The 11,220-nt window shown below is 53.3% G+C and overlaps 1 protein-coding gene across 1 annotated transcript; it reads right to left on the bottom strand.

The window, feature by feature from the left end:
• Nucleotides 1-158: 158 nt before the first annotated feature.
• On the bottom strand, nt 159-9,660 carry LOC105189231 (pancreatic lipase-related protein 2). Its single transcript, XM_011151192.3, has 7 exons — nt 8,454-9,660; nt 7,258-7,532; nt 6,620-6,890; nt 3,239-3,478; nt 2,789-3,022; nt 2,327-2,651; nt 159-2,227 (listed from the first exon to the last, which is right to left on the bottom strand). Exons 1-7 carry the CDS (start codon nt 8,599-8,601, stop codon nt 2,122-2,124), a joined length of 1,599 nt encoding a protein of 532 aa, XP_011149494.1. The 5' UTR covers nt 8,602-9,660; the 3' UTR covers nt 159-2,121.
• Between the last annotated feature and the right edge of the window lie 1,560 nt (nt 9,661-11,220).

Genomic DNA, 11,220 nt, shown 5'->3' with positions numbered 1-11,220 from the left:
TGAGTAGAAAGTTCCGATCTTTTCTCCTTTCGGTCAAGATCGTCCTCGCATCACCTCTCGAGATATCGCTTCCGGAATAACGGCGCGCCGCTCTAATAGCTCACAGAGACGGCTGGAAAGCGCGTAATTAATTGCGGGTATAGTGACGTCTCGCGTAATGAAGGCGTAATGCTTCGTGAACGCGTTTTATTTCTATGTACATGTCTCTTATCATAAGTAATACGATTATTCTATAGTCTTACTATTATATCTATCCGGTAATACGCATTAAGCGGTGGAGTATCTGTGTGCGTATGCGTATGTATAAATACGTACGCGCTCGTTAGCAATTAAATAGATCGCGTTGAATTTTACTTAATATAAACATTTTTTCGATCTAAACTATTCGATATCTTTCTCTCTCTCTCACACACACACACACACACACACACACACACACTTGTTTCACACACTCGGGAAACGTTTGCCCCTCGTCCATCATGAAAGTTTTGACATTCAGTCGGACACGTGTGCGTGCAAAGCGAAGTCGTTTGCACACATTTTTTCTCCCGACGGAGTTAGAAGCGCGTGAAATTGTTATACGATCGCGAGCCGCGCTACCTGCCACGCACCTGTACGGTAATCTATCATCACAGGGACTAAAGCGATATTATAGCAATACACGTCCGAGGTATCAACCGCAACGGAGAATTCGGGGAAAAAATTGCCAATATTTTTGTCGTACATCTTTCTGTCGGGTAAGACGACGATAAAAAGTCGTTGCACTCGCACGTGCTGTTACTCGATTCTTACCGCAAGCAAAGCCGCGGGCTGCGGCTCGCAATCGTGAGCGTTTGATGCGCCTTCAACTTGGAGAGCCGGAAGAAAACGTGTGAAAATCGTTGTGCAAACGTGAGCGCACGTGTACAAAGGCGAGAAATCGAAGCGCGAATTGGAGGATGACGCGCGGCGGTCGCGCGTCTTCGTTTGTTCGGCCCACTTCGCGTTGCTCAACGTGACAGCCTCGACGTGACGGCGCGGAATTACGAAATGACGGGGACCCGGCGCGCAACGCGCCGGTGTTGTCGCTAAAACGGAATAATCGAGCACGCGTGTTTGCGCGCTGATTCCAGTAGCGCGGTGTAGCTCTTCTCTCTTCGCTGTCTCTCCTTTATTGCCGTTCCCGCGTCACCGCGAGACCTTCGACACCGAAGCGAGACGTCGTTAAGCGGCGTTAGTTACGCTCATCTTAACATTAGCTCCGAGACACGGACGAGAAAAATGCAACGCTCACGGTCGCTATTGTGGCTGCGGCGGTGCGACTATCGATGCGAGCGCGAGGACATCGAGGACGACGACGATGACGACAGCGTCGCTTCGCATGAAAGCATCCGGCAGGATGAGGAAAGCGTTCATACAGATAGAACAGAGTGGAGAAAGATAGAGAGACAGAGCGAGAGAGTGAGAGAGCGAGAGCGAGAGAGCGAGAGAGAGAGAGAGCGAGAGCGAGAGAGAGAGAGAGAGAGAGAAGCCACGAGCGCATAATGTTAGTGAAAGGATCGTGACTTTGCCATTGGTCTCGAGGAAAACCGCCGCTATTATGCGCGACTCGCGGTCCTTCGCACGACCGGCTGTTCACCTATGACAGCCGCGAACTCGGTTCGAGACGGAAACGCCGCGGAGTCCTCGCGCCCGCGGTGAAACGAGAACGATTCTCGTCCTGGTAAGGCCGGCCGTGCGATTTCTCTGCGATTATCTGAACGGCGAATATGCCACTAATCTGATATTTCGAGACATCCCGCTCCGGTGGGATCGCGCTTTTCTTTTCTTACTCTTATCTACGTGAGAAAAATAAATAACACGCTTCAGGACTCGCGAGAGTCCTTTGGCTAATAATGATCAACGTGTTGCCGAGCAGACTCGGCATTTCGCGGCTCGATATTGAGATGTAAACCCGACGAGTCGAGTCTGTCGCGCCGCGACGTACCGAGGACGAGCCTCGTCCATTTTCCGTGCGAAGGCGCACGGAGAGATTACGTTCTTACGCGACCTTGAAGTCTCCGATCGCCGCGATTACACCGCATCTCGAGTCCGAGCTGCGAGGAAAAGAAGAATACGATGCAGGTTTCGTTCGATGGTTTCTCACGTGGAGATCTCGTTGCGCTTCGTAAGGTGGCACTTTTCCGAGGTCAGGATCTTCGTCTCGTTCGCGAACAGCGTCTTCGTCTCGTCCGGACACAGGGTTATGCTGCGAAGGAAGGAATAAGAAAAATCATCAATTGGATGGTCAATTCACTATGCGCTGCTGACGCGAGGCCGCATACTTGCGATTTTGCTCGACCTGTACCTGTGATCGGTCTCGAGGTTGTCGATGGTCAACGAGTCCAAGTAGACCCGCGACTGAAACAGCCGCCACGTGAGCGGGTTGAAGAACGAGGTCTTGTACACCCAGGTGATCTCCGCCGACTGCGGCTTGTCCACAATGTTCCCGGGCAGCACCACGGTGTGCGTGCTGCCTGGCTCGTAGTACTTGGATGTCGAGCTCAGCTGCATCCTCTCGGTCTTCTTGCCGTTCGCGCCGATCACGAGCACCATGAATACGCCGACCTCGCCGCCATGCGACATGCTTTCGTTCGTCTTCGAGATGTTGATCGTCACCTTATAGTGGGCTTCTGCGGACACAACGCGAAATCACGATTACGAGATCGATCGTCGCGACCAGCTATCGTCGTAATGAATAAATTCCAGAGATTTTCCCAGAGAAGAGAGACGCAGCTCGCGACGATGACGAAGGAACCGTTATACTAACTGCAAAACGGCTTGGAGCCTCCGGTCATCAGGTACACGGACGCTTCGTAATTTCCAGGTTGAGCGTCCAGCCCGAACCTCGGGCAGTATTGGTTTTTACAGTCGAAGCAGCCGCCCTCTTGAAATTTGTCCCAGGAACTGCAGGGTATGGCTAAGAACGGGCACGGGCTGTTGATGCTCTCGATGAAGTACTCGTAGCTGCGGATGTGATTGCAGCTGAGAAACCTCTTGATTCCTGAGGAGAGAAAAGGCCGCAGGACACGGCGGTTAATCTCTCTGCTTCCTCTCCCCCTTCCCCCTTCGCGCGAGCGAGCGATCGATCACGGCGGCTCTATTAATTCCAAGTGTCTCGCACTTTCGATGCAGGCGCAGGCGACTTGAAATTAGAAGGGCACGCTTAATTTTCACGCTCAACTTTCGCTCAACGTTCGAGCGCGCGCTGGAAACTCACCTAGAATGAGACTGCCGCGTTCCATGCTGATGGAATTGAGCACACCCTCGTTACAGCCGGGCTGATTGCGGCCGCCGTTCGGGTAGAAATCGATGTGTGCCACCGGTTGCGTGATGCCGAGGCCGCCGCTGATAAAAGGATTGCAATCGGTATGAATGGCCGTCACGAACGTGGCGTCAGTCGGATCCAACCGGACCAGCGGCGAGGTGTTGCTGAAGTGCGGTTCCGCCGGATCAAGGCCTTGCCGGTGAAAATGCAACGTGACGAGTGTTAACGTGGCGAGCGTAATGTCGCGCAGCGGCGCGCGATCATTGCGTTATTCGTCGCACGAATTTGGAAAGGAGCGCGAACGACGGACGAATTCGACGGCTCGTCGTCAGTGGAATAAATTCGTGCCGAAGGGAACGGCCCTCGCATTCGAATAGGAACGACCAGAGCGACTTGTCATTCTCTATCTATCGATGTAATAAATCTGAGACTTGTAGCGAGAGAACAAGAGCTCTTGCTGTGGGAAATTGCGACGAAGCGTTTGAAGATTCACCCTCTCTCTTTCTCTCTCTCTCTCTCTCTCTCTCTCGAATCTGCCTGTGCGAGACATGAGAGTGATTTTATCGTGAGAATGAATTTCACGACACACGAAAAAAGATTCTCCCGTGTCTCGTGGAAAGATCCTCGAGTTATCGCAATCTACATGTTTAATAATGTGTGAAACCATGACAAACGTCGCGAAATATCGAGATGTACCAACACCTGTTTGCTCGCAATGCTCGCGTTGCGCCACGTGTAACTAACGCGTAGCGCGACGAGAATTTCGAATTGGCCTGTTCGGGGAATCGGTCGCCGATAGAACGCGATTTCGTCAGGCGAAACTACCTGCGTAGGACCTGCTCCTCTCGGCGAATCTCAATGGCCAACTTGTAAGATACAACATGATGCGCGCGCATAATCGCGTAAGGATTACCAAATGCCGCGTCGTAACGCACTGCGCGGGCCGCGGTCGTTAGGCTCGTGTTGCGCAAAGGCGGAAGTTATTTTTCGGTCTGTCGAGACAATAAATTAAAAGTTTAGTTTGCGTAGAAAACAAGCCGTCGTTACGGCACTCTCGTATCGAGGCAGCTGTCTCTCCCTTTCTCTCTCTCTCTCGGACATTCTTCGTGAGATTCTCCCGCTCTTGCCGGAATGAATGAAGCTCTTCAACGTACGACGAATATCTCTCAGTTCTCAGCTGACTTTATTTGGTATCTTTTTTCTACCTGATATTCCGAAGTATTTTTTATTCGGTTATCAAGAAAAAAGACCCACGCGAGAATATCGATTTAACCTCTCTTCTCGAGCATCCGCGCGTTCTGACGAAAAAGTTCCTTTATACGTTCGAACTTGCTCGCGCTATTCCGCGCGCCTTCTCACGTAGTGAGTCTTCCAGCCGAGCAAGGACCATTGTCTACCTCTCGTCCTTATTCGGACGAGGCAGCCGTCTTGCTGCCACTTCTTGGGTCCGCGTGCGCTCTTATTCCGGTTGTTTACCGCGATCTCGTCTTCGGGCGTGTCTAGGAGCACGCTTTCCTCTGCCATCCTGGACGCGCAAACGAGGTCCCGTCGACTAACCCGGCGGCCGAGTCGACGAAACTCCCCTCGTTCTGGCCAGGGGTTGTCCCGACCACGAGCGGCACCGAGGCGCCGCGCCGAGGCGGAGAGAGGGCGGCTATTCGCCAGCCCCGCGGTGAATTCTGCGGCTTGTATTGCAGCCATGACGATTATATCCTCCCCGCCGTTCTCTCGTTAACACACTTCGCGCCTTCTTCTGTTATCCTGGTAGTTCCCGATGGGATCGATAGCTTACGTAACGCGGAACCCCGTCCGCCGCCAATCGGTCGCGTTCGATTGCATCGATTGCGTCCATGGGGGAGGGAACGGGGAAGGGGGAGGGAGGGGTAGGAGATGGGAATTTCGTGCGGCGCTCAGCGCCGGCGGCTTCATCCTCCCCGGGTGGCTTCATCCTCCCCTTTATCGCGCGACAATCGTCATGCGACTTACGAATCACGCGATCGGCAGGCGGAGGCGGAGGAGAAGCCAGAGATGATCATCGTCGTTTTTAATTTCAGCGCGCACCGCTCGTAAAAAGCGCGCTCGAGCGTAAAAAACGCCCGCTCGCTCGCTCGAGCGAGCCCGAGTCGCGAGTTATGTGAAACTACCGATGGATACAAATCAGAAGGTACAACGAAAGTACTTGGCCGACGATTTTAAAGTCGTTATACGCGCGTCGTTACGTTTCCGTCCGCTTGTTGTCGGCCGCCGTGCGTTCCCGCGTCTGGAAAAAAAGTTTCACCGATCCTCCTCGAACGAGCGATGAATTCTCCGGCTCCGGCGAGGCCTCTGCGAGGGCGCGGGTCAAGAAGAAGCGCGATCGAACGAGCCTGTGCTTGCTTCTCTCTTTTTTCTCTCTCTCTCTCTCTCTCTCTCTCTCTCTCCTTCTCTTCTCTCGCTTTTCTCCTTTTGTTCGCTTGTTTCCGCAGGATTCCGCGCCTGTGCGATCGCATTCTCTCGCGCTCGAGCCTCTCCTGCGACGACTGCTACCCTGGTCGTTTGCGATTCAATCGGCCATCTTCGTAATCCTCCGAGCTGTCCGCGGCCGCAGGAGGGGGACAAACGACTCAGTCGACATTGATTATTTGGCGGTCGGACGCGTGAGCGACAGGATGAGCGGCGGGGGAAAGAAACGCACGAGCACGTGCGCGGGGCACGTGTGATTGTGATAACGCGCCGGGACGCGCGTCGGACGCTCCTTCGCGATTTGCATATTCTCATTACGTCGCACGCCGCGACGCGACATGTTTTCCTTCTTCCTCATCTCACTACGCGCTGTCGCAATCGCCTCTGCAGCCTCGCGTCCAGAGGCTCTTGGCAACTTCGCTGTCGCAATCGACCTCGCGCCTCGTGCCTCTCCGGCGGATAATCTCGGGGGATTATCTTATCACCTTTTACGACGACGAATTAAGTCAACCCCCCCTCCCCCCCGACATCGTGCAAATTTGCCAAGTATTTTGCAACAGTAATCTCACCATCGGTCACGGTAGAGACCGCAGAATCGTAAGAAGGATTATATAATTAAAGTGATCCCGCGAGCGAGGAACACGCGCGATACTTTTCCCACAGCAAGAGCCCGAGACGAGGTATTTGTCTCTTTGAAAGAAATAATTTTCCCATTGAATCCATTCCGCCTTTTCCGACCCTCCCGTGTCGTACAACGTCGTTGAGAAATTATTTCATTCACAGACACCTCGCGAGTTTCAGAATCGAACGATCGATCGCGACACGCGCTTGGCTCATTAGATGTTGACTCTAATTAGCGAATCTCGCGCGGACTTAACAACGCAGTCTCACCTGTGATTCGCCCGAGGATGTGATTGTAGCTCGTCCTCAGATAGTAACCCACGTAACCGGCGGTGTGAGCACCCAGGCTGTGTCCGATGATGTGCATCTTCTCGGGCGCGATCCCGCCGACGGTGATGAGTTGATGAGCCAGGCGAGCCGTCATCGCGCCCACCAGTCTCGTGTTCGCCACCGCCTGCGTGTAGGGTGGTTCGGCTCCGCGGATCCAATTAACGACCGCTACGTTGCAGTCTTCCCGTATCAGCAGCTCCTTCACCATCCTCTGTCGAGACGTGACGTCAGAAGTGTCGTGTTTATCGCGAGCCGAGAACTCTTTTTCCCCGAGCGACCGCACGAGATACGCTCAAACGAGCGAGACGATGTTTACGCGCACGCGAGCACGAACTTCCGACGAAGTCGGATACGAGGGAGATGAATATTTTCCTTCCAAACCGGCCGAAGAGAGCCGCCGGCTCGAATTAACGCGCACGCGTCTACCAAGTCGAGCTCTATTCGAGCGCCGGATGAGTCAAAGCCGGCGGCTTTTTGTCGCGTATCTCGAAGCTTGCGAGAGAGCTTTTTACTCCTCACGAAAGCGAGGAAACGCTTTCGCGCCGCTCGGGGAAAATTCATCGTTCATTCATGCTCACCAAGATCCAAGAGGTCTTATCGCCGTTCTCGAGGAATCCGTGAATGATGAAGTACAAGTTTTTGTCCTTCTTCAGAGGCGCCTCCTGGATCGTCTTGAAGCGATCGATCTTCAGCTTATGGTAGTGCTCGCCCAGCTCCCTCGTGTAGAGGAGGTAACGAGGGTTGATGACGTCCGGGCGAACCGGGAACATGGACACCGGCCGTTTGTCCCCGGACCAGGGTGAACCGATGTAAAAGCAGCCGTACGGCACGTAGCATCGCCACATGTACCATTCTGGTGGATGGAAAGAGAGACACGCGGCGGTGTTAGACGCGCCTGCGACTCCGCTGGTACGCGTCTGTACGTATCGGGCTGTCATATACGAGGCGGGCGCGGAGAACGCCAAGCGGAGTCTCGAAAGAAAGGTAGAGTCGCGGTTCCTGAACATGACACTGGCATTTTCTCCCTAATAACTTCCCGATAATTAATTCTCTAATCATCCCCTGATGGAGCTCTGCGAGCACGAGCGATCGGCGCAATGTCTGAAAAGCGCATTTCTCTCTCTCGACGGAGGGATCGCGACTCGAAAATGCCGAAGAATGAGGTAAAGGAAGTCGGTAAAACGCTCGTTGGCCCTCCGTGCGCGCCCTTTCCGAACGAGCCGACCCGAAGAACCGGTCCGAGATTGCGCGACGTTAACGATCCGCCGGCAATTTGACGTACAGTTTCGGCGCGGCGCAGAGCGACCGCGCGGTTCTTACGTCCTCGATCCGAGCGTATCTGAGTTATTGGAGTTTCGCCGTTCCTCGTTACATCGACGACGGGCTTCGAGCCATTACGAATTGCCGTACTCGCGAGGGGTTATCGGCGCGTCCGCGATATTTCTGTCGGCCGGCTCTATCAGTTCCTCGAATACTACGTGGATGTTTCGTCTTCGCGGCTTGAATCGGCGATTAGCGCAGTACGCGATCGCCGGCACGTGACGCACCCTGACCCTTATTTCCTTTATTTCCCGCAAAGAGCTGATTTTCTTCCGATAGCTCGCCTCTGAAAGCTGCTCTTACTCGCTGAACCCGATGTCATCTTTCCGAGTCGAGTGTGATTTTGCGCAACGCCCGGGGACGTCGAGTTTGTCAGAATCGCCGTTTTGCATTTTTCTCCGGTTTTAGGCTGAGGGTTGTTGTCATTCTAGATGGATCAAGTCGCAGTACTTACCGTCATCCACGCTGAACTTGTTCTCCTTCTCCTCCGGTGACAAGGTCGTGGTGCTGATGTTCTCGGTTGTGGTGACATTCGCGGTGTCATTCAAGTTGACCATGATGTTGGCCGCTTGGGCCAGTATGAACATCTCTTTGAGGAACATGTTTGTCGCTCGAGTCCCTGACGATCACTACCAGAATCACTACCGTCGAGCAAGCTACTAACTCGTAATGTACAGTTGCCGCGGGTGCTTCGCACGTAGCGGCCTTGCTTCGTAATCGCGCTACGTAAATGTTAGTCACGTTATCACAGTTTCAGATCGATGTCTCTGTCTCGTGTTTGATTGTAACTGTACGGACGGCGAAACCGGCCCGGGAACCCTCGGGGCGTGTCCTTTCTCGACTCTTCACTTTACAGCAACTTCACGGAAACTACCTGGCGGTTATAAAGACCGAGAGTTCTAAACTCTTTTGTAGCGTTGTCGGAGCGATTGGTGGGGCGCGCCTCGTCCCGATTGTCCTCGTGTCGATTGTAGAAGACGTTCCCGGCACTTTCGACCTCCCGACGTCTCGAGATCTCGTGAGCTCTTCGTATCTCAAATGTCCGTCCCGTCGGCGGGGCGATTCATCACTGCTGGCTACTGTGTCAGCCGCGTGATATCAGTGATAATAATGAAAAATCGATTGACGCAAAATCAAGCGATAGCCGCGACGCGGCTCGTGTCGGCTACAGTCTCGATATTCAGCGACCGCTTCGAAATAAACGCGCTTTTTATATCGCGCGGCACACACAAATAAACAGCGGCATATCGCGAGCCGTTAATTAGTCCCCGCTTCTCCGCAGAATAATCTCGCCGAGTTCAAAAAGTTTCTCGCTCGAGCTAATTGCTTAATTTTAGAGTGGAACCTCTGAATCGCGGTGAGCTCCAATTTTCACGAGTAATCTCTCTCTCTCTCTCTCTCTGTCTCCTTCTCTCTTTTCCTCTTACGTGCGAGTTTCAGCTCGAGTATATGTAATTTCAAAATCAGTCAGATAATTTCTTTTTAATATCGCTGAATCTCTCTGGAGATCTTCTCCTCCTTCTGCAATCACCGATCTCAAAGATCGCGAATGTGCCTTCAGCGGTTTCGCCACGCCACGAGAGGGATCGATGGGTTTCGCGAGAACGACGATCAAGCGCCGTCAATGATCCGGACTCCACTGATCGAGCGAGTGCTAATCACTTAAATTTCAGCTGACCGGCCCCGTACTTCATCTGGTCGTCGCATGCGTTTGTGCCCCACTCCGGGAGGAGCTCGACGGGAGAGACGCGCTCTCCTTCTCCGCTTTCGAGATAAGAGGAAGAAGAAGAATAAGATGTGTGGAAGTCTCATAAGTTTCTCTCTCTCTCTCTCTCTCTCTCTCTCTCTCTCTCTCTCTCTTTCTCTTTTCTTCCAACAATAAGAAGGAGACCATTTGGTCCTCCTTAAATTTGAATCTAACAGGACATAGATTAAATAGACAACAAGGTGCGACGACAATATCGCGGGCATCCTTCGTCTCGAGAAATTGAATAGTAAAGGCAAATTCCAAGGAGACGACATAATAAACAGAGTGAGCAGAGTGACAGATACAATCATATACACGAGAGAATCGAACCGAAGCAAGAACATTCAAAGTTCGAAATAAAGGACGCCTAACAGTCAGAGTAATTTAATTAAAATCACCTCCCCCTGGGGAAAACTGGCCTCCCGCCAAGACGAGCCAGGATCACCATGTCAATTTCGTAAAACGCTCGCCCTCCCTCTCTCTCTCTCTCTCTCTCTCTCTCTCTCTCTCTCTCGTCGAGTCCGTAAATCTTCTCCGGATTTTTTGCAACGTCAGCTATTACATGCTCGCGGATCGCTTATCTCCTCTACGTCGGTCAAACGCCGTTTCTGAGAAATCCCTCGGTCGCGCCTCTCGTACAGTTCCTATTCTCTCATTGGAGAAGATTTCATGCGGAATACACAACCCCCTTCGACTCTGCGAGCAGCAGGTGGCTGCAAATACACAGCACGGTGTATCCGTGGAATTCACGAGGAAACGTCGGGGAGCCTCAAAAGGGCCGCCCTTTTTGTGATAGCCGGCCGCTTCGTGGAAGCGCGTCAGGCTGGCCAGACGATGCGAGACGATAAATCCGCCGGTGGTCCGGCGGCTCCCGGCTAATTAAACCAGATCAAAGCCACTTAACCGCCCGTTAAAGTCGTCCTCGTTTTCCTCTCAGCGAAGTAGCGCGACCACCGAGTTTTCTGTATCGCCGGAGCGCCGCGCCGCCTCGGCGATCACCGTGACGGCCTGATGGCAAAAGAGGCCGCTACGAGAATTTCTACGGCAGGTAAGAGTCGGCAGGTAGGCCTTACGCCGGCATTCAGGTCGATTTTTGTTCACCCATAGCGAGGACGAGTCAGGTGTGTGCGCGCGCGCGCGCGCGTGCAACGCATCGATCGCGACTTTCGTGCTTCCGCACGGAACCGCGTGGTTCCTCGCCGTACGGCTGGTACCGTTCATCAATTCATCAGTGAATTTCCGCCGCTCCAAGGATGTCTCGAGAAACTCTTAAGCGGCGTGGGAAAGCCCGAGAGGGAGCGCGACATTCCTGAGGAGCGCTCGAACGACGACGCGCAAACGCGACTTTGTCAGAGAGTCTCGTTTGAGCGAGTCTACGCTCGCTACGTCGACGTTATTGTTATTAGCCGACTCGGTTGGGGCAGCGAGCCACGTGGCTCGCAGGACAGGTTTCGCAGGCACACGGGGGCCGGCG

This window comes from Harpegnathos saltator, unplaced genomic scaffold (genome assembly GCF_003227715.2).
Source record: "Harpegnathos saltator strain DR-91 unplaced genomic scaffold, Hsal_v8.6 scaffold283, whole genome shotgun sequence".
Taxonomy (NCBI): Eukaryota; Metazoa; Arthropoda; class Insecta; order Hymenoptera; family Formicidae; genus Harpegnathos; species Harpegnathos saltator.
This window is presented reverse-complemented; position numbering and strand designations above follow the sequence as displayed.